The sequence below is a fragment of the Saccopteryx bilineata genome, chromosome 4, assembly GCF_036850765.1.
Source record: "Saccopteryx bilineata isolate mSacBil1 chromosome 4, mSacBil1_pri_phased_curated, whole genome shotgun sequence".
Lineage (NCBI taxonomy): Eukaryota > Metazoa > Chordata > Mammalia > Chiroptera > Emballonuridae > Saccopteryx > Saccopteryx bilineata.
The window spans coordinates 66,627,239-66,651,822 of NC_089493.1; the positions used below are offsets into that span (position 1 = coordinate 66,627,239).

The following is a 24,584-nucleotide window of genomic DNA, read 5'->3' on the forward strand; positions in this document are numbered from 1 at the left end:
TTGTGTATATTATCTCAGTATTTATAGGACCCTACATACACAGTAGGAGAGACTCTCTCTGTTTTACTCTTAGAGCAGCTGGGAGTCAGGACTTAGATAACTTACTCACAGTCATAAGCAGAGAGGGCAGGATTCCAGTCCAACTCTGTCTGATTCCAAACTCCTTTCATATCATGTCAGGCCACTTTTCACATTTGTGATTACAAGTAGTGTCCTCCCTCTATGGCCCCGTTTTGGGGCGCCTGCTTTTTCCTTAGGTAGTGGTCCTTCTAGTATTTATCCTTATTTTCATCTTTTGTAACACTAGGAAATGGATTAGAATTTAAGGCATAATACAGGTGGTTTGACTGGAGTTGTTGACCAGAGGCACAGGCGCCCCAGGGTTTCCTAAGGCTGCCCCAACCGAAGCAGCCTGAGCAGCTGGTGTTACTGCTGATGTCTCTGTAATGTTTACAGTTGGCACTTATAACATTTAAAGTCTGGTTGGGTCATAAAAAAATATGATTTTGTGTTTTAATAATTGGAAGATGAGAGGTAAAAAGAAAAGAGGAACTTATTTTGTGCTATTAATTCTATAATCAAATCCTAAAGAATAAAATAATGCTGCAGTGCTTATTCCAGAGGGTTGACAGGAACAATACCCACTTCTGTCAGCAAGAATGGCAACTCGATACTATTGGTAAACCAGGGATGTTTTCTTTATATCTTTCTTTTTGAAGTTGCAATTAATTTTTTAACTCACTGACATTGCCAAGAAAAGTTGGCTCTCATTTCTGCCCGATATTAAAATTTTAAGATCACCGTAAAGTGTGCTGTGAAGTATCCCATGATGCCAGTAAGCAGCTGTAGTTGAGACCAGTCCTTTTCTTTGAAGGTGGAGTCACAAGGTCATTAAAAGGAGAGAGGAAAGAGGAGAGAGATCAAAAAAAATTTTCTCTGACCTGCTGTGCTTATGACTCTAAAATCATAGTGCCCTATCATACTTGCAAGTTTTCTTGGTCAGTTCAAATTCACATTTGATGTTTCATCAGGAAAAAATAATGATTTAATGAGTGATAATTTTCTCATATATTTTTTTTATGTTCTCAATTTACAGTATACCTAGTACCTTCTAACACATTTCTCTTGACCACAAAGTTAATACATATGCACATATGCACACATATCTATTAATATTTAAAATGATTTAATGAAATACATATTGGACTAGTACTAATTTAAAAGGTTGATGGCGGGATTTTAAATGTATATTAATACATTAATTTAAATAGACAATTATAGTCATTGTTCCCTTCAACACAAGCGCTCGTTGTTTTTACCTCATTCCTGGGACCTGGAACCTCAGTAATATATTTTACCTATCAGAAAGCCTTAATTCATTGATTTTTCACTTGGGTGATAATACATACATTTTCAACTAACGAAAAGGTACTTTTTAAGTGCTTTTTTGTGTAGGACACTATAGATCGATTTAAATAAACCAAGCCCTAGCCCACTCTTAAAATTTCACACTGAGCATTAAGGCAAATGAATAGAAAGGAGATTCAAGAGGGCAAACTTAAAAGAAAGAATACATAACAAAATGAGGCAAGTTAAGACTGAAGTGCTGTCCCTATTGATCAGAGTAGTACAGCCAGGTAAGGATAAATCCAAGGAAGTCTTATATATGATTTCTGTGTAACAGAAACAATTTCAGGAACTATTTGTATGAAGAAGGAATTACGTATAAAATTTGTTAATCTGTTTTGTGTAGGAATATTAGTCTTTTTGTTGGCAAAAAAGTACAAAGATGGATTTAAGGTGTAAAGATGAAGTTGATTTAAAGTGAATATTGTTAGTATAATTATTGGTAATACATATAAGTTAATTAATGGTTCTCGACTTTGGCTATACATGAAAATCATCTGAGGTACTTTTACAAAGTATTAATGCCTGATCCACCCTCCTTCTGAGACCCATTAAACCAGAGTATCTGGGAGATTGACCTTGGGCATTGGTGTTATTGAAAAAAATTTCCCCAGGAGATTCTATTTTTTTTTCCTTTTTTTTTTTTAAAAAGTGAGAGGAGGGGAGGTAGTGAGACAGATTCATGCATGCACCCTGACCAGGATCCACCTGGCAACCCCTGTCTGGGGCTGATGCTTGAATCAACCAAGCTCTCCTCAGCACCTGAGGCATAGGCTTGGACCAACTGAGCTATCCTTAGCGCCTGAGGCTGATGCTTGGACCAGTCAAGCCACTGGCTGCGGGGAGAGGCAGAGAGAGAGAGAAAAGAGAAAGGAAGGGAGAGAGAAGCAGGTGGTTGCTTCTCCTGTGTACCCTGACCGGGGATTGAACTTAGGTTTCCATATACTGGTTGATGCTCAATCCACTGAGAAAACTGGCTGGGGCCACTCCCCAGGTGATTTTAAAAAAAATGTACTTATTTATTTATTCATTTTAGAGAGAGGGGACAGAGAGAGAGAGAGAGGGAGAGAGAGAGAGAGAGAAGGGGGGAGGAGCAGAAAGCATCAACTCCCATATGTGCCTTGATGAGAGAAACCCAGGGTTTCGAACGGGCAACCTCAGCGTTTCCAGGTCGACGTTTTACCCACTGCACCACCACAGGTCAGGCTCCCCAGGTGATTCTAATGTGCCGGTGGAGTTGAGGACCACTGGAATGCATCCATCTTTAATACTTTCAAGATATGTGTTCTAAATGTTTCTAGGTAAGAACGAACCCCATATACCCGAAGTTGACGTTTCACTGTTGAAGCTCATTTCCTGTTGGAGAGACCAGTCTGTGCAGGTAGGATCCTGCTCCTGTTCTAGAAATTGTGGGAGCTTCTTGCTGCTGGGGTTCATGCGTACTCCCCTTTACTTGAAAGTACAAGTAAATAGGTACTCTTGTCATCACACAATGTCCTCTTCCCACAGCATTTTAACAGGGCTCATGTAGAGACTAAAAATAAGTGGGGGAAGTGGAAAATAACCCGCGAGAATGCACCGAGTGAAGGGGTACGGATGGAGGGAGCTGAGGAAGGAATGTCCATGTTATCAGTAGCCTATTGTTCATTGAGGTTTTAGTTTGTGGCAGAATTGTCTATTGTTTTATTTCAAAATGTGCCACGATGTAAAGGCCCCCTAGGCTTAGGAATTTGGTAAGTGTAGTTAGAAATCATTTTTCTACCCTGAGAGTACTGCATCTGTGAGCTGATTTAGAGAGCTGGTTTCAATGCCCGATTTAAGTCCTTTCTCTTTTCGTGCTTTTTTAGGTCCTAAAAGCTATGTGGCTAGCTTTGTACATTGATTAGATAAATATTTATTGGGACTTTATTTTTCTTCATGAGCTTAATGCATATCAAATTCACAAGACAAGAATAGCAATAACTATAATTAAAAATGGTTATTTTGGGTTACAAGGAAACAAAGAAAAATTAACTCAGAACAAACTGTGGGGGATAACCCTATAAAGCAAAATAAACATGATTGAAATGGCTATTGCAATTGCCTACAAGTTTTTATATGATTTGTTGCTAGCCTCACCTCTTTGCTCATCATTCCCCCTCCTAGTCTTTCTAGCCGCATTGACCTTCTTTATATTGCCAGAACACATGAAGCTCATTTTCACCTCAGGACTTGACTGTTCTCTTGCACTGGAACCCTCATCTTTCCATTCACCTTTTGCTCAAAAGCCGTATCCTCAGAGAGGTCTTCCCTGATCACTCCACCTAACAGTGCCACCTCACCCTCCCCCATCCTGTGCCTTCAGTCACTATCACATTACCCACTTTTATTTTATTGGTTATACTTGTTTTTGATGGGAATCATACCATTTTTTGTTATTTATTGTTCTTTGCTTGCTTATATTCTGTCTCCTTGCTGTTATAGCCATTTTTTGAGAGCAGGGATTTGGTCTCAATCACCCTTCCTTGACCAGTGCCCAGAAAAACAGTAGTGACAATAGATAGTCAATAAATGTTCAATGAATGAATGGCTATGCAAAAAACCTCTGTGATAATCAAATGAACATTAATACATGTTGACTTTACCAACATATTAGTTATCACCCTAAAAGAGTCTATCTAGTGAATGTAGACTTTCCCCCCTAGTAGCCAAAAAAATTTCACAATGGGGGAAAAAAAACCTTAAAGAAGAGAATTCACTAGAACATTTATTCTGAATTGCTCTAACAAAGGATCTTTGTAGCTGTTCATTTGACCTTCAGATAAGTTTTAATGTGGTTTGGACATGTTTGGACTAATGGATCTTTAAGGTTCTATGATTTTATGACCTTTTACAAAATGCTGGGAGCAGAAAAAATACTACCAGAACACTTATGACTCGCACTATAAGAAGTCCAAGCATCACAGTTTTCTTTTCCTCTCATCTCTGCCACTACCCTGATGAATGACTGGAAGATAGGTTTAACTTGACTGTTTATTCTCCTCATGTGCAAAGTGGGAATGAGAATCCCCCCGCCCTTCAGGAAAAAACGGAGACTTTGCGAGTATCCATTTAAATGCTTCATTAACCAGTCCTCAAATTACTAATAAAGCTGTTTATTTAAGCAGTTAGTCTAATCATGTTAACTTGAATCAACTTTTCAATGTATCTTGGGAGCACTGGGTGGGAATGGAGTGCTTTGGTAAAATAGAGCAAAATCCTACTTCAGCACTTGAATGGGGTGCAGGGGTTCCCTTAAGGAAGGGGTTAAGAAGGAGCATATTTTTTTTTGATGAACAAGTTTGTCTGAAAACTGCCTCTTTCACTTCTCACACACTAAACATACCCAACATAGCGGTAAGTGCTGGAAGAGCAACTGCAAGGTTTCGGGGTGCTAATTTGCATGTTTCTGAAGTTGCATTAAAGTTATTGGGATTTCCTAATCTAATTCTAGTGGGTGAAATATGATATCCTGTAAGGCAGAAGAAGTGCTGCTTCTTCAGGAGATGCTGCAAGGACACGAAGGGCCAGTGTGAGCTGAGTGTTAGAGAAATGCTTTTATACCAGAAAATCTGGACATCAGAACTACAAGCAGGCCTTGGGGCCTCGAATGAGCTTTCATAATATTTGGTGCTATTTTACTTTGCTGTTTCAAGGTGTTAGTCGAAAACCATTAAAATTTTTAGCTTGCCTATGGCACTGTAATAATACTTCTAGCAATAAGCATGTGTTCCAGATTTGTGGCTGTCTCCAGCCAATGGATTTGTAAACCTTATTTTAAATCACTGCACATTCTCTCATATGAGTGTAATATTTGCATATCTATTTCAGAGAAAGTTGCCTTTGGAAGACAGCTTTATAGGCATAGTGTTTTCAATTCTAACTCATTATTAAAATTCACAAAATTTGTAAAATACTGTAGAAATTTCATATTTTGTTGGGGTAAATTTTATCCTGCCCATTTATAAAATTTATCTACTGTGTTTATATACTAGAGGAACTCAAGTATTAATGGTTAGAAATTATCAATAAATTCTACTTTCCTCTATTTATTTTAAAGTGTACAGAATCTATTTTAATTCCATTAATATTTATTTAGTGCCTACTGTATACCAGATTCTGTGATAACGTTACTACTTGCTAATAAGCAGTGTCATTTCTCTGAGTGGGGACAATGCTTTATTGTTTTCACACTGAACGTAAGCATGTATTTTGAGTTTGTTTCCAAGTAGGCATGTGTCATTCAGTATTCAGTTTTAAATTTTATGGCTCTGAGTAGCCTGCTCATTATGGGTAATATGTTTTATTCTGTTATTTTTACTTTCTTTTGTTTTTTAATGATGCTATTACTAATTATTCTTACAATATGCATTTGTAATGACAAATACATAAAAAATTTAACAGTTAAAATATGTGGTCATACTAGATGAATCCAATAACTAGAAATGTTAGATAAAAGTACATACATCTCTGTATATTTTTAGAAAGAATATTGTTGCAGGTTGTTATAGACTGTTATGTCCAGTGATTTAGAGGGTATTCTAAATCACAATTGTGGGTGCTCCTCAGAGATGATAATGATCCCACTGAGAGGACAGCCATAATTCTGTGGGGCATGTGGCCAAACTGCTCATTCTCAGGGTTAGACCATATTCTAAATGCACCATGGGCCTGGAAATCTCTTCCAGTAGCCCTTCTGAATTATAGACAGAAGAAAGTTGCACACAGAATTCTGTGACTGGAAGCTCTCTTTCCAGCCTCTCTCAGTATCACAGACTTTGTTTTATGAGTACTTAAGTTCCAGAGTAGCACCTGAGCTTGTCAAAGGTTGCATTTGTAGTTACTGTCATAGTTGGATCAGGAACTCAGGCTTTCTCATTTATGACTCAGAGCTCCTTTTACCACAACATCCATATCTTGTATCGGTGCTGCCACATAAAATGTGTGACAGAATTAAAATAAAAGTCAGTGATGCAAAATTGTTCATGAATAATTAATATAGCTTGTTTCATCATATGTAATTTATAAGTGAGCATGGTTCATCTATATTTTGATATAGAGTATATATCGGTAAACATTTTTTAGTTGTTAATATGATATATATTATAACATGGTAGATATTAATAGGCATGATTCACCCTTATTATGATATGTAGAACTGTATGTTAGATTCATGGTTTCGTAATAGCTGACACAGTGTGGAGAGTCTCATCGTGTGATGCGCATGAGTAAACATTTCATACCTGAATTGTGACAGGCAGTACTACAGTGTTCATAGACATGGTATGCAATAGTAAAAATCACTTTATTCATTATCCTTTCTTTATAATCAAGCCAAGCATTTGAGTGTAAGCATTTGGGTGGACAAGAACAGAGGGATAATCAGTGATTAGGAAGCTGCTCTGACACTTTTGGGAAGCTTCCCATATTAAAGGTGAAGGGCCCAGCTGTTCCTACCCCAGTAGTTCAGTAAGTATCTTCCACACAACAGCTGTCTGAGTGTCCCTGGAGTCTAAAAGTCTCCTATGCTTCCATACCACATAAAGAGACTAAATAAATACTTAGATGACTACATGTTCTGTTTCTTACGTCACCTTTCTCCATCACCAGTCTCAGTTAGTGTTGTTCCAAAACCCAAGCCCTATAAAGCCCTAGGCATTATCAGGGTAGCCTGAGGATAATGCAGAGGGGGTCATGGCAGTTGTGGAACAAGTCATTGGGAGGCAAAGTTTGGAGGGAAAAGGAGCAGGCATTGGGCTGTGGTATATGAAAAGTTTAATTGTCAACCAGAGAAGGATAATAATAGGTGTCCCAAGTTCACCTAGATCAGTGGTGCCCTTCCTTTTTTCTCCCTCATTCAGCACTTGGTTTCCATGAGCTTGACCTAACTCCTGGACCTCGTCTTATTTCTTCCCAGAAAGAGACTCTGGTACACTGGCTTTTTCCTTGGGGATAAGGGTATAGAACTTGAGATAAGATACACAACAAAGACATAGAAGCAAGACTCAGAAGGCCTGTCCACCAAGTCTGTGTAGATCTTAGGATGGCACATCCCAGATTCGTCATTCTAAAAATGAAGATAGTGGATTCAATGCACTGTGACAAACATTCCCCCCCTCTTTCCATTAAACCACATGTCCTTGACTAGGAATGTACAATAATTTGAAGTTTAATCTTGCAGTATTTTGAGCTATATAAAGCCACACACACACACACACACACACACACACACACACACGTAGATTACTGAGATTTATTATTAAAGTCTTGCTTTTTTTTTTTTTGTATTTTTCTGAAGTTGAAAACAGGGAGGCAGTCAGACAGACTCCCACATGTGCCCAACCAACTGGGATCCACCCGGCATGCCCACCAGGGGGCGATGCTCTGCCCATCTGGGGTGTCATTCTGTTACAACCACAGCCATTCTAGCGCCTGAGGCAGAGGCCATAGAGCCATCCTCAGCACCCGGGCCAACTTTGCTCCAATGGAGCCTCGGCTGCGGGAGGGGAAGAGAGAGACAGAGAGGAAGGAGAGGGGGAGGGGTGGAGAAGCAGATGGGCGCTCCTCCTGTGTGCCCTGGCCGGAAATAGAACCCAGGACTCCTGCATGCCAGGTTGATGCTCTACCACTGAGCCAACTGGCCAGGGCAGTTAAAGTCTTGCTTTTAACTTTCTTATCAAACCTAGTTTAAATAGTGTTTTCAACTAAATAGTGCTTTGGAGCTAGACATTGCTTGAGAGGCTAAAGTTGTTATAAAGAGTATTATGATATATTCAAATTAATTCTCTTTATTTTCTTGTAGAAATGAAAATATCTTAGGAGAAAATTCAGAACTCTTTTCAACTTTCTTCTATAATCTCTTGCATTTGCAAAAGAACAGTGTGATGGTTTAGGCACCAGTTTTCAATATCTGCATTTCAATTGTTTCAGGTGCTAATTTTAGTGGAATATAATGTTGCAACCTATTGGAAACTTTTCTAATCAAAATTCCAGGCTTTGGGTTTTGTGCAATACTACAAACCTTTGTAATAGTACTAAATGTAATTTATATGGAAACACAAACTTAACAGGTAATGGAAGCAATACAAGCTGTTCTCTTGGCGGAAGTTCAACAGCACATGAAGATCTTGAGAAAGACACCAATCAACAGTCAACCAGGGACCATGACTGAGACTGGTAACTATCAGATGTTTCAGATCCCACCAAAGACAGAACTGACGGAGGAGCTAGAGTTACAGTGTATTACTGACAATTTGCCTCTGCAAAGTAAGTGCAAAATTTATTGGCCTGCTCTTTCATCAGAATTTTTTCTACTACTTAGAACTTGTTGAGAATATGAGTTCACAATATATCATTTCTGCAAACACTGTGCCAAGTGTCCTATTTCTGACCTATTCTGCTATCAATTTCCTCTTATAATTGTCAGGCTTTTAAAGAACTTCTAAATTTTATTATAATCACTAAAAATTTTTCAAAATTAAAAAAATGTATTGAAGTTAAGATATTAAAAATGAAAATAGGATAGCTTAATGGGATATATACATTATAAGGATACTCTGATAATAATAGCTTCTAAGTTTGTTTCCATTTGATACCTTGATAGTAGCCAAGTGCCAGATTTTTTCTTTTATTGGAATAAGACATGTAATATGAACTAAAATTAAATGGGTTTATAGTTGGATTTTATAACACATTTCATCATTTTAACTTTATAATGATAATATTTATAGTTTATGGCTAGCAGGTGACTCTAAATTTCTGCCGTAAAACGTTTACTAATCTTTTAGCCATTAACTGTGACTTCAAAAAAAGAAAAAACAGTAAAAAAATTAAGTACAAATCTGATTTTTAAATTTAGTAGTAAGCTTTTTTTTTTCTTAAGTGAGAAGTGGGGAGGCAGAGAGACAGACTCCCTCATGCACCTCAACTGGGATCCACCCAGCAATAGCCTACTGGGCAATGCTCTGCTCGTCTGGAGCCATTGCTCCATTGTTTGTCAGCTGAGCTATTTTAGCTCCTGAGGCAGGGCCATGGAGCCACCCTTAGCACCCAGGGCCAACTTGCTCCAACTGAGCCATGGCTGTGGGAGAGGAAGAGAGAGATAGAGAAAGAAGAAGGAGAGAAAGAGAAATGGAAAAGCAGATGGTCACTTCTGTGTGCCCTGCCCAGAAATCAGACCGGGGACATCCACATGCCGGGCTGATGCTCTACCAGTGAACCAACCAGCCAGGGCCTATTCATAACCTTTTGATGAATAAATTGATTTATAATATGATTAAATGTAATTTTTTTCAGAAAAATGTTAAAAATCTACCGTTCTTTCTATTTATTTGGGACTCACAGAATTGTTGCTATAAATAAATGTTTTAATCTTAGATGAGATATCATTCCTAAAAATGCATTATACTTATTTCTTCTTACTATTTTTATAAGATTACTGATTGGAGAGAACTATGTAGTGAGAGAGGATATTTAGCAGAAAAGTGCTTCTTCAGTGAAGGCCAGAAATCAAAATAGAATATTTTTTGATACCAAGACAGTTACTGAGGGTGGAAAATTCAATACATAATTTGATAAAATTTGATCATGATTTTAAATTGTTTATTTCTTTGTTTTCCAGGATTTATGATTATATGATAAATTCACCCACTTGGAGTTTTTTTTTATCATATCACATAATTGTAATTGTATTACACATTTAAGCAAGAAGCATAAAAATTTCTTTTTAAATCAATTTCAGTGACTACATATGAGTTCTTGATTCATTTGGAGAGGCACCCATATTGTCATTAATAGGTTTCTTTCAACTCTCCAAAGACAGCTAGTGTCATTCATCATATGTTAATGCTCATTAGGTGGCGTTTCTGTACCTTATTCCTAATCTTGAGTGTCTAACAGATCCACTGGCTCAAAGCCCTCTTTTCTAAGTGAGAAATTCATGGCAGGTTATCAAGGTGAAACTTTTGATGAGTTTTGCTGTCACATGGTTTACCCATTATTTGAGTAATAATTAACTGTTCAGTCCCCAGTTAATTATTGGGTATAAGAACTATTAACACTATGAAATTTAATCTTTCTCTAAAGATTTTCTTACTATAACTAAACACCCAGATTTCATTTTAGGAATTAATGATATTTTGATTATTATTGGATGATTCTTTGCCACTGTTAAAAGAAAATTGAGGGTTATTTTGTGATAAGAATTGGAAGACAAAAATAATATAGTTACTTAATATGTCAGTAGATGAAATTTAGAATATTTAAAAGAGATATACTCACAAAGAACTGAGTGTATATATACATGTTTGTTTTTTGCAGAAATATTGCCTGTAGAAAACTAGTAATTGCAATTACAATTAAATCAGAAACACATAGCATTCATTGAAGAGGAAAATTTCCAAACAATATTACATTGGATATTTACATTACCTTTTTCTTTGTTTTGGAAAAGTCTTATTAAAAAAACATTATTTTACCAAATATTTTTATAATAAATGGTTTATGTCATTTAATTTTATCAGATCCTTGCTCATGTGTTTTCTGTAAGTTCCCCTCCACTCCTTTTAAAAAAATTTCTTTTCATTCTTAATTTATTTTTCCTAGTTACTTGATGCATCCTCTTTGTTAACCACTTGAAAAGTAACAGATGATGGTTTTATTATGTACAGATACTAAAAACATCCTTTTATGGCAGGGTATAGTGTATTTGGTTTATTAGCATTACAGTAATACAGCAATAATAGAGAAGAAAAATAATGACAAATGTGTTCTGAGTATACTTCAACATGATGCTAAATACTTTATGAATGTTACCTCAATTCTTTTTTCCTTTGATTCTTACATAATTCCATGAACCCTAAATCTCTGTTTTCAGTATTTGAGTCAGTTGTGTGAACAATTTTACAGTTTCTTAAATGTCCATGGTCATGGAAATGAAGTTTCAAAGTATAGCTAAAACAAAACAAACAACAAAATAACTACTCTCCGAGAAAGAGAGATTCATGAAAAATTGCCTCCTTAATACTTTTTGACATGCTAATTATATATCTTCCTCATAAAAATTAAATAAATAATATTTGAAAAATAGTCCATCACTGTACCAGGTATCTTGAATGCCACCAGTGGTGTGTATCTTGCACCTTAAAATACACTTTACACTATTATTCCACTTTTTCAATGAATACACTACTTTAAAGAGGGTATGTGCATGGTCCATAGTAAAAAAAATTACTAGAAACAGAAACGCAAACTCAGATATTTTATAAAACACTGTGTTCTTGTCCAGTAAACTGCATTTTCCATACAGGCAGCTTGAAGAAAATTTGTTCTAAATCAGTTTGATATAAAAATTGAATAATTTATTGAGTGGTTTAGATTTTCATTTCTCTCTCATAAATCATATTTTCTGTTACCAAAGAAAATGCAGAGTGTTTAATTGTTGCTTTCTCAGCCCTTGTAATAAAGAAAACCACCTGAGTTATTGAACTATTTGTACATGAGGTACATCTAGAAGGCAATGGGAATTAAGTGAAATGAAAGTTGATTTATAATGTGTTTGAACTTTATAATTTTGTATCTTATTTATTTTGTGTTTTCATTTCTTACATTTCACAGCATTTATTTTATTTGAGGTTTTAATATTTCTGTATTGGCATTTTATAGGAGAGTGGTGGATTTTATCTGAGTTTACCTTTTCATAATGATTACATTACTATCTTCCTTAAATCTCTTTAATAAGAAAGTATATAATTAACACAGTTGAGGCTAAGATTCATTGATTTAAAAATAGTAGTGGTTTTCATTATTAAAATACATTTAAAAGTTATTTTCCTTTAGTTTTTGAATGTTATTTGGATCAGTTTAAGCAAGTGCTATAAATTGTTCTATTAAATAAATTGGTTTAAATAGAAACGGAGGCTTTGTAGATAAAGCTGTCACCTGGAATTATTGGCTGAATTTAAATTCACATTAAACTGTGGTTGTGAAGATGATTCATCAAATATGGATGGGTAATGCAAATAATCTTTATTAGTTGCATCATTTTCAAAGACTTATCTACAAAATTAAATAATGAAAATGTTCTCTGTTTAAATAAAACCATGAATTTGTAGTAAATCAAGGAAATAAACATTGATTCAACACAAACGTTTTGTGATCCTGGTGGCCAATCACAAAAGGACTTGCTTGGGACAGGCTTTCTTTGTCTCCTGAATTTTTCAGAAGAAAATCTGTCTAGCTGTTGAAAGGCTTTGAAACATAGTAGACTACTTCACAGAGAAACACTTTCTTGACTGTCTTTATTTATAGTAAATGCATCTTCCACCACCCTCTGTGAGGTCTTCAGGTCAACAAATTCTTTATGGCCAAAGAAGTCATTTGGAGAGGGTCTGTGTGAGGTGAGAGAGCGAGGAGCAGAGAAGTAATGGGAGGGGGTGCACATCATAGAAGGCCTTGCATGTCATAGTGAGATCTTAGGTTTTTTCTCTGAGATGGAAAACCATTTGAGCAGACAAATGGCATATATTTTGATAGAATCATATTGTCTGAGGTTTAAGGGTCAAGGACAGAAGCAAGGAGATCAGTTGGTAGACTATTATGCTAATCTTGATGGTGGAAACTTATATCAAATATGGTGGTCTACCTCAAGAAGATGAAAGTGATTGGATTCTGAAGGTATTTTGAAGGTATAGCTGACAGTATTTGATGATGAATTGGGTATGGAGGAGTAAGATGGAAAATCTGTACTTACATTATTTCAAACAAAAACTATTTGATACAAGATTGACCCTGGTGTTTTGGCTTGATTCTTATGCTGGGTAGTGCAGTGTTGCATATGACATTCCAGGTATGCTGAAAGAAGAGTGAAAACCCACTCCACATTCCCACTCACCCCTGCTGTGTTCAGTTTCACGTGTCCCTGCTTAGAAGACTTCTAGTAGTAACTAAACTAACCTTCAGAAAATGAACAAATGTGTCCTGCCAAGAAACTATGGATTGAAGAAGATAATTATAATGCAAACGTAAGCAAATAAGATGTAAATGACATTGACAAACTTATCTTAAGCTACATCAGAAGCTGTGTGTATGTGTGTGTAATATTCTTTTGAAATTTCTGCTTTTGTATATATTTTATAATGGGCATAATGTTAATATACTAATAACATATATGTTGTTTGTAAACAAATGTATATATTAGTGATGCATGCTTTAGACCACCTCCTTGTTATATTCTGTAATGAAGTATCCCAAGCACAGCCTTTGGGTGAATTGAGCTAAGTAGGCAGATATGATAAGCTTCTGGTTATGTGGGGTTGATAACTTGATAGTCTATATTGCACAATGTGCTAACTCTAAAACTTTTAAAATCTTTATATATCATTCCTTTGTATCACTTGTCTCTACCTCTGCATTCATCTAAGAATTGAGGATACTGTAGAGAATTAATTGTAAACCTTTGGTGGAAGACACAAACTAGCATCAAAGTAGACACACAAGTGGATCTGACAGCCCAGAAGAGGCTGTAGGAGCACATCAAAGAGGCACCTAACTCAGTCTTTGGGGTCAAGAAGGCTTCTTGGGGAAGAAAAGATGTCTAATTGTGGTCCTGAAATACAAATATGATTTAGCCAAGCAAAAAAGTTGGAAAGGGAGAAAGTAGTTATTTGTTAAGATCAGTCAAATCACCTATACTCTTTTCTTTCTCCAAAGAATCATCTGATTAACACATGCATGAATGATGAACTTGCACATGAGAGAGAAACCCATGTCTTGCATTTGCTCTCTGGAACAGCTTTTTGTCCTCTTTAAATTTCATTGTGCCAACGCCTTTTTTTCCTAACCCTCAGCCTTTCAGAATAATAATGATAATAATGGCAATGACAATAATAACATATTGATATGGCTTAGTATGAGTGCCTCACATACCCTTAACTTAAACCATTTGATCCAGGAAACAATTCTCTGGAGATAGGTAATATTGTGATAATTGTTATAGCCATTTTAGTGATGAGAAAATAGATAAAAAGAAGTTAAGTAACTTGTACAAAGTCTTATTGCCAACAGAGCCAGGAGTCAAACCCAGGCAGTCTAATTTCATTTCTGGATTCTCTGTCATTATCCTGCATTGCATCCCAATTAATCATGGTTCTCTTTCACTACTCCTTAATTCAGCAACTGTTTACCTGTGCCTTCTATATGACAGGTATAGAGAGAGCTATTACTCAGGTAGGGGATTACAAGACAGCAAAAACTGAGATAGTTGGCATAACAACAGAGGAAAGATTGTCTTGAAGTTAGCAAATATTGAATACTTAATTTTTTCTAATCTTTGGTGTGGCACCTATAAGCTATTCCACTAGAGATGTACTTAATACTAAAGATTTTTATTTGAAACATAATTTTAAGCAATGATAAGTTTTAGTGGTTAAAAGAATGTTTTATGACTGGGAACTGGAAATGCAAACTGGTAGATGGTGGAAATAGAAAAGGTTTGGCATACATACTAGTTGAAGGGGTCAAGGGTTAGCAGTGAGGAAGAGAAGAGGAAATTTAAATTTTTATTTTTGGATTAATTTGAACCATGTACTAGACCAGGGGTCCACAAACTTTTTACACAGGGGGCCAGTTCACTGTCCCTCAGACCATTGGAGGGCCGGACTATAAAAAAAACTATGAACAAATCCCTCTGCACACTGCACACATCTTATTTTAAAGTAAAAAAACAAAACAGGAACAAATACAATATTTAAAATAAAGAACAAGTAAATTTAAATCAACAAACTGACCAGTATTTCAATGGGAACTATGCTCCTCTCACTGACCACCAATGAAAGAGGTTCCCCCTTCAGGAAGTTCTGCGGGGGGCCGGATAAATGGCCTCAGGGGGCCGCATGCGGCCTGCGGGGGCCGTAGTTTGGGGACCCCTATTCTAGACAATCTTACTTAAATATCAAAGTATTCTTGTTAGATAAAGGCAAATTTATATATAAGTAAATAAGTTATTTAGCACCTAGAATATTGCATACCTTGCAAAAAACACTGTTGTCATTTAGGTTTAATATATATCCTATCTTATTTTGAGCTTCTTGTAAAATTGATGAAGAAATTTTATCATTTCCCTTTTCCCCCATATATATACATTCTTCTGAACTTCTCCACTGCCTCTGCCTTCTCTGTATCATCTTAAAGATTACATTGCCTTAGAAAGACTGATAGAGTTCACTGCTCTTTTTCCAAAAGTAGTTTCATCTTTCACAGAGATTGAGATTGATGATTTTCATCTTGGCATATGAAGACCTAGAGTATTTCATCGTATTTTTTCCTCATGAGCAATCAGAATGCCAGCCTGGCCCAATTGCATAGAGATTGTAGCATCTAGGAATTGAGTTAAATATTTCCTTGGTAACAGTTGTGCAGGCACCACATATTGATTATTGTCTGCATACACATTTAAATTTATTGACAAAGAAAAAGTGATCTAGATTCTGTTGCTAAAATCGATGTGTTTTGTGCTATTGTTCTCCCATGCTGAGACTGGCCTCCCAATACTGACCCCTCAAGGACAAGGGTCAGGTCTATTTATCTTTTTTTCTCCCCTCACCCAGGATGGTCCTTCACCTAGTAGCTGGTAATAAGTGTTTATTGAGTGGATGGATAAATGGATGGACCGGGGGATGGCTTATACGAAAGATTCGGTTAACTCCTAATTAGTAAGAGAAAGAGGAGACAGGGAAAATCAGCGAATTGCTTTTCGTTAGCAGCCAGATAGCGTCTGGAATATAAAATAAAATTGTGCTTTCTAAGCATCATTGCCCTAGGTACATGTGGTACACACATAGCAGGCTCACAAAAAATTAAAAACAGACACATAAATGAATCTAGTTTGTAACCATCCAGCACACTTCTCTTTCCTGATGGCTGATTCTTTGACTTCTTCACTACTCATTTTGTCATGATCTGATTCCAGTCTGATATTTTAGAAAGCCCCAAGCCTTCCCTTAAACTTGTCTTTGTGTTCCTCATCCAAATACAGCTTCTCCATGGAAGAATTTAAGGAGCTGCTATGTCAAACACTGTTTCACCAGCATTTGGATTCACATCCTGGGTTATGACTCATCGGCCCCTCTCTGGACTTCTGGCTCACTCCTGATCTCTTGGAGCCAGGAGCCATTTAGGCTGCAACCCTGGAGCTCTGTTTGCAGCCTGGCTCACCTGGTCAGCCTCCTCCCTTTTGACTCCTTTCCTATTTCTGAGCCTAGGACTTTGTGTGATATTAGTTCCTCTCTATCAAATGCAGTTCCACTAGCAAGTATGGCTATGCATGCATTCCTCACCCTGCAACAATTTTGGGTATGACTACATTCTTTGAGAGAAAAAGCAGGGCTCGATTTTGCTATTCTCAGCAGATAGCACAGTGTCTGGCACATGGCAAGAAAATTTCTAGAGAAATGGTGGCTAAAGAAAAATTTGCCCATCTGCCCCCATGGCATTGCAATATCCCATTTTACCAGAATGCCATCTGCCTTTCTAGCAGTAGCCTTATTTTTCCATTTTGACTTTTCAAGATATCTGCCCCATTTTTGGCCCTGGTACAATTTGAATAATTTCAACATGGCTCTTATTAAGGGCTTACTATGGCTAAGGTTCAGTGCAAGGTAATGAAATTTTCAATTACATCATTTTCTACACTTTTATATATCATTTGGCAAGCTAATTGTTTGTTTATTTGCCTTTTTTCCACAATCTCTCCATACTGCTTCAGGGCAAAAGTTGGAATTTACTAATCTTGTTGTCCTAGCAGCTAAGGAACCACGTGGCTCATGATGGGTGCTCATTAAATGTCCATTGCCTGAGTAAGCGGATAAATAAATGACAGTGACAGACATGTATCAAAGAACTCTGATCTAAGGCGGAATGAAAAAAATGCTAAACAATATGTTAATGTTCTGCAGGTAGAAAGAGAGTTGAAAAAGATTATTATATATTTTCAAACCCTGAGAATAACTATAAGAAATGAAGACCATTTCAAGAAGTGTTATTACTTTTTTTCTTTTTACCTGTTACAGGTGAACATGGCCCTTTATTTATATCTATGCAGGAACTCCCCTGTCCCCAGGCCCTGAAGCCCTGCTAATCTGGGGCACGTAAAAGCACCCATTAGGAGCCGACTAAACATAGGCTTGGTAATTGTGGACACTTTACCAGCTTCTTAGGTTTTTTCTCATCAAAATGAGGTCAGTCTTGAAATTTATAAAAATATTAAGTGTAGTGATTCTCAATTCTTCAATCTAGCATGGCCTTTATAAGTCAATATTTAGTAATGTCCCTATATAATCCTAAAATAAAATATATCAGTAATACAACCTATCTGCACACATAATTTATATAAAATTTAAAGGGAAAAAGCAAAAAGTAAGTAATGTATAATAATAAGTGTCTCAGTAGGTAAAAGCTTGGGCATAACCATACCAAAGGATGTAATAAAATGCTGACAGGGACACAGCCCATTGCTGAGAAGATGACAGTTACTAATGCAGGCCCCCGCACATGTGTGTTGGTGCTGTCATTGACATGGGTGCCCACGTGGATTTTCTTTGTAAAATTCCAGCAATGGCAGCAGCAAAATATGGCTAATTCCTTTGATCTATAGAGCCAGTGTCCTTTCTAGAAAATTAAGGGTACATTAAAGTTAGATTCTGGGCTCAGGGAATTATAGACAGAGCTTTCACTTTCACGAATGGCCAGTGGAATATTTGGAAACCAAGTACGCTGTCAGGACAATCATCCATTGCTAAGGACCATGCTGAGCCTTGCAGGGCATCTGGCAATTCTGTTCTGAATGCCAGTAAGTGTCTCCACAATCATTGGGGAAACCAAATGTCCCTCACCTCAGCAGTTTGCAAAGCTTTCCTCTAGGGGGCAGTACCAACCCTGCTGAAAACCACTTCTTTCAGGAAAGGGATTCTATATGTTCTGAGGCCTTTCTTTGTTTCCATCTCTCTCTCCTTTTTGAATCTATATAAACACAAATTAAAATCATAAATTTAAAAAAAAGTGCACAAGGAGATGAAACCAAATTAGTAACCCCCAACTAACTCAGGGCAATGCTTCTTGAACTCACTCTGTTTGCTCCACCCACATTGTTTACACTTTGGTCATAGTATTTCCAGGGATGTGTAGTAAATCATCTGTCTGCAGTTCTGTCTCCTCCATTAGAAAAAGAGCTTCTTGTCCTGTTTTTTTACTTTCATCTTTGGCTCTGGGTCTAACACAGAGTCAAGGTTGTTGACTGAATAAATGAACAGTGCATGTTACTGAACTACTAAGCCTTCTCCAAGAAAGTCATCCCAGAAAACTCAAAAATTTACAATTGAAATTATTTTATTCTACAATACAGAATAAATACAGTACAACTTATCATTTAATAATTAGATGGTGACCAATTTCCCAACCGGCGAACTGAGGAAACTGGAAAGGAGAAAAATGGATGGAAAGTGCTACACAATTCGGTTCATTAAATGATTGGGAACAGAACCAAAACTTTGGTTTGGCACATACTAATTTTTGATACATTTCATTCTTAAAGTCCAAAAGCTTATTAGTGCTTAAAGTCTATTAAAGTTATTTTTTTGAGAAGTTTATAATACCCTTTGCCATATAAGGTATTCCCTTTAGTGACTCTGCAGCAGAGTAGGGACACCCAGCCTGCTTGATCACCCAGCTGGTAGGGCCACCCAACCACCCTCTTTTGAACATATTACATGTTAGGTGTTTTTTCCCCAAGATATCTACTATGAATCTGACAAGCATATGGTATAGTTTCTCTTTTCTAAAGGTCGAGTCCTGTAAACATAATGAGGCCACAATGTAATATGAGTTGCTAAACTTCACGTTGCTTCACATTACTGTGGAAGCATGGCGAGCCACTAGTTGCCTGGGATGGTTTTTGGAGGTTTCTTGTGGGAGCAGACATTCACTCATGCTTGGAGAATGATGTTGTGGCAGGCATGGAGAGATGCACTGCTTAGATCACTCTACAAAAAAGGGCTCCTTGCCCAGCAGTGAGGAGGGTAGCTGGCTGATAGCTTCCAGCTGTTGGCACCTGCAGAATCCATTTCTTGATTGGAGCAGAGGACAGACTCTTTCTGAGACAATGAATGAGCAAGATGGTGATGCCAGGACCTGGCTATTTCTGGTTTATACATCCCTCTAACAGCCCATTTTGTCCTGGAATTTTCATTGGGCTGATAAAGAGACTTCATCAGATCTGCATAGTGAATAGTGAACCCAATTCTGCTTTTGCTCTTTTTATTTCTAAGGTGTTACTCTTAGTATACCTTTTGCACTTCTAACTCCATATTAGCATCTGCTTCTGGGAGGACCCAGGTAACACCAGTGGGAAAGAGCTTGGTGTGAGAAGCATATTTCCAGCAAAAGGAATAGAACAGACAGAGCAACACACAATGTGTTCTGGTCAGGAAATGGGGATAAATTTGGTGTGGGCAGTGTATAAGAAATACTCCAGTCTGTATTCAGAAGATGAGAGATCTAGAAGGTAAAGGTTCTGGTGGGGGCTTTTTCCTGAAAGATAATGGGAGTCCTTGCAAATCTTTTAAAGAGAAAAATGAGACATTTCCAGTGCAAAAAGTAGAGAGTGAACAAAGCAGGAGATAGAAACCCTTGGGTCCAAATTTGTCAGAATACTTCTCTGTTTAGTATTATACTTATAAAGCAGTACGTGTGTGTGTGTGTGTGTGTGTGTGTGTGTGTGTGTGTGTGTGTGTGTTTCCGAAGTGAGAGAAGCAGGGGGAAGCAGACAGACAGACTCCCACATGCGCCCGACCAGGATCCACATGCCCACTAGGGGGCGATGCTCTGCCCATCTGGGGTGTTGCTCCGCTGCAACTGGAGCCATTCCAGCACCTGAGGCAGAGGCCATGGAGCCATGCTAAGCACCCGGGCCAACCTTTTGCTCCAATGGAGCCTTGGCTGCAGGAGGGGAAAAGAGAGACAGAAAGAAAGGAGAGGGGGAAGGGTGGAGAAGCAGATGGGCGCTTCTCCTATGTGCCCTGGCTGGGAATCGAACCCAGGACGTCCACATGCTGGGCCAATGCTCTACCTCTTGAGTCAACCATCCAGGGCCAGTACTTATTTTCTCAAATTTGTTTTGCTTGGTTATTTAGATGGAATATCAGTACCTCATGTTTCACATGGAGAAAGGACCTTCATATTACATAGAGGAGAGAAATTTTGCCTCCTTGCTTTTAGGCCAAACAACACTGAATGTTCTTTAGAATATTCAGAATTCCTGTGGTTCTTGGCACTAATTTTAAGATAGTTGGCCATTATCTCAATCTCTTGAAATGATTCTTATATTTTCTCCAACTTGTATACAATAATATTTGGTCTGATTTCTCATTTGCCTTGGATACATTTCTATCATTTGCCATTTATTGACAAGTTTGGGTGTTACAATCCAGTGTGTGTGTGTGTGTGTGTGTGTGTTTATGTAGATGTTATTGACTTCCTTTTTAAAAAAACAGTCATAACTGAAACATTAAGTAAGATCAGGCTTATTAAGTGTTTGTGATTAGATATTTTCCAGGAATAGGATATATTATTTCTCTTTACCACTTAAGAAAAATATTGACCTAAGGAGTTGAATTTTAGCAGATGCAAGGTAACTTTGAAATGTGCTTTTTCGTGTGTTTATATTAATATCAATGAATAACTTCAAAGGTTAAACTTTATGATCCATCTCTTCAAGTCATCTACTTCAGTCTAGAATCATTACATCACCTACTTCCCTGATGCCGCTGATTTATGTTTCCTTCAAACTGCTGAGTCTGGGAAGTATCATTTATTTTTTTAATATGACATATCCTCCACTATGAAACAGTATTTCAAAAGGTAATGGCAAGATACCTGTAACATGGTATAAAATTGCCTGCTCACCTGTTTGAATCAGTAACCTGCCCATTAGCATTTGTCTTGGGTTCTCATTATACTGAAAGTGAATGAAAGGTTTTAATCAGTCTTTTTTCTGTAGTAAAGATGTCAGGGAAATCTCTAGATAATAATAGTATCAGGTATCACAATGTGCCTGCATTTAAAGTTGAGGGATGCAAAATAGTTTTTAGAATTGTCTTAGGGCTCTCATATTCCAAGCTCTGCAAAATACCTAAAGTTTATTCAAAATATACTGTAAATACATGGCCATTTTGGATCCCTGAAAATATTTACCTGGACCTTATTTTCAGAAACTAAAAAAATATATAATAGGTGGATTATTTTCAAATGTTTTTTTTTGTGTGGTTACATAACATTCCCCACATCCCCAAAAGGTTTAGGTATGTCTTTTTCTCTTCACAAATATTAAATAAAGTGATCCTTTGCCAGTTTCATTGAGAGAAATACCTAGGACACATTCGACTTAAGTACTTTTACTATGTTGATGTGACTTGTTACAAAATGGCCTTAGGCTAGATTGCAAGCTCCTATTTTCTAATCTCAGATTCTTTTATGGAAATCACACTGTTTCAACCTGGACAGATAGCATGGTTAGTTAGAACATCGTCCTGAAGCACAGAGGTTGCCGGTTCGCTCCCCAATCAGGGCACATACAGGAACAGGTTGATGTTCCTGTCTATCTCTCTCCCCTTCCTCTCTTGCTAAAATCAACAAATAGTTAAAAATAAATAAATAAATCCCACTGTTTCATGGGGCTTTATGTAAAGCATAGAATTTACACACACACAAAAATTATTTATTTATGAAAATTGATGGGTTTCCCTCTAGCTAAATCCAGACCTTTTCTTAGGAAGATATTGCTATTTTCATATTTTCACTGGATCATTTTAAAGAAAATACATTATACATAAAAAATGAGTTACACTATGTCGACTGTTAACAGCAATCCACTGTTATGATATTCATTAAAAGCCAACTATTAGTCAAAAATATATTTTGATGAATGTGTAGTATATTTATAAATTGAAGATAAGTCATTTCATTTCTTCCACAGTAAATTTACTTCAAATATTAGTTTATTATATATGTTTGCTTATGTTACAAATATTTCCAGTAAGCAAACACAAATCATTTTTATATTTAGCATTTAAAATGTATCTTAACTTGACCATTAAATCATCTATTAAATATTCAATTAAGTGGGTTTTGATCCATCTTTTTAAATTAGTGGTCAGGTATTCGGGGAAACAAGCTTGCAAGATATTTCTAAAACACAATTCACTTCATTTTTTTTTGTTCTGTATATTTTGTCAGAGAATGCCTAATGTAACAGAAATCAGATTTGGTGTGTATTTTTACACCAAATCAAATTGTGCAGGCGCCACCCTCAGCTTTCTCCAAAACGTTATAAAGGATAAGATTCCACCATGGTATAGCTTAAGAAAGCAGTGCAGGCCTGGAAGATGTCTGTACGTGGAGAGTAAAGTACAGGAGTATGTTTTACTGGAAAACCACATGTCATATAACACCATTACCAAATTGGGTTAAAAAAAAAAAAAGGTTTACTTATCTGAGTTCTATCTCCTTCTGGAATCTGTATGTAAGGCATATATGGTTTTTCCTAGTTATTCTGTAAGCATAAATCATCAGTATAAAAGATACTGAAAAACGTTAGAATGAAACTGCAATATAGTAGTGACTAATGGTAGAAAGCACTTAGATGCTCTGGTTATAACAACTATATGAAGAGGGTGAAGGCATCATAAGTCATTTTATTTATTACAATTGGCAGATTTCCCTTTCCAGTTGTATTGAATATAGTCTTACTTTCTCTGTTCTTTTCTTGCCCAATCCTCATTGGCCCAAATTCACAGGACATAATTATAAATTTTAATATTGTGAATCTATTCTTTTAATGTGTAGCAATCAACCAAAATTATTCTTTTATCAAATCAGAAATGGAAAATGTCAAGTATCCTTCATGGGCTTTTTCTAGTATAAAGTACTTTTTATAAGAATACAAGTTCTAAAATTTTTCATTTTTGATCCTAGAGGAAAGAGCTATGTGCTGTCCCTGTATACATAGTTGTTTAAATATCAGAAAGTCACTATAAATAATTCAAACACTATGAAGAGAATTAGGTTGTTTGCCCCTTTGTATGGGGTCTTCTACACAGCTGTAATTTAGAATTTGCAAAATATTAGAAAAATAAAGCCAATCTTCATTAATAGCTTCTATCTTATATGTAAAGCATAAATATTTCTAAGGATTTTTACCAATGACTAATTTCCTTTTGTTATTAGAAAAATGATATAAATTAGTGTTTTAAAAGTTTTGTAAGCATCTGAATCTTTGTAACAATGAGTAATCAATCAAATAAAACTGTCTTGCTAGTTTAATGATAATAATTCACATATTACAAAATTAAAACACTGAAGTCAAGGATATTTCAGTGAATTATGAGCTTTAAAAGTGAACAGATGGATGACAGTCATATAAATTTTTGGTCTCAACATCTAATTCATTTTAGATGATAGCTTTGGATAAATTGTCATGAAAAAAGAAATGAGTCATCCTGGTAAGCACAATAGCACTGTTTGTATAATTTAGCATGAGTGGAATATCTACTACTAACATTAGAACACAAACACACACACCTCTTTAATCAATAATATATTTATAAATTTAAATATAGGCACAGAGATTAATCTCAGATTTGCACCAATTATATGGCAGCACATAAATCAATGTGTTTTTGATTTTCAACTTTATTAAAAATTAGCATAAAATTTTGCAGTTTAAGATCACAGTTCTTTAACAATAGCTACATTGCATACATTTTAAAAAGAAAACTTGAATGAGACAAGTATGTAATCCCCCCTGAGAAATAATGAGATTCCATGAAATGCAGGTTGAAAATCACAGGACAGGATCATGAGAAGAGAGTCTATATCATTTCTTCTATACACCCCTTTACAAAATATAAAATTGTGGCAGTGCGACAAATACTTGCCTAATTAATTCAATTTCTTTATTTATTTATTTTTTTGTGACAGAGACAGAGAGAGGGACAGATAGGGACAGACAGACAGGAAGAGAGAGAGAGATGAGAAACATCAATTCTTTGTTGCAGCAACTTAGTTGTTCATTGATTCTTTCTCATATATGCCTTGACCGGGAGGCTACAGCA

The 24,584-nt window shown here is 36.4% G+C and overlaps 1 protein-coding gene across 3 annotated transcripts in view; it reads left to right on the forward strand.

Moving 5' to 3' along the window:
* WDR72 (WD repeat domain 72) overlaps window positions 1-24,584 on the forward strand; it is a 239,468-nt gene that overhangs the window by 150,248 nt on the left and 64,636 nt on the right. For 2 of the 3 annotated variants that reach the window (XM_066276258.1, XM_066276257.1), the window contains exons 17-18: window positions 2,709-2,788; window positions 8,496-8,691. In XM_066276258.1, the coding sequence (XP_066132355.1) occupies window positions 2,709-2,788; window positions 8,496-8,691 (276 nt within the window). The remainder of the gene's footprint in view (window positions 1-2,708; window positions 2,789-8,495; window positions 8,692-24,584) is intronic. The other variant, XM_066276259.1, reaches the window with a different exon arrangement.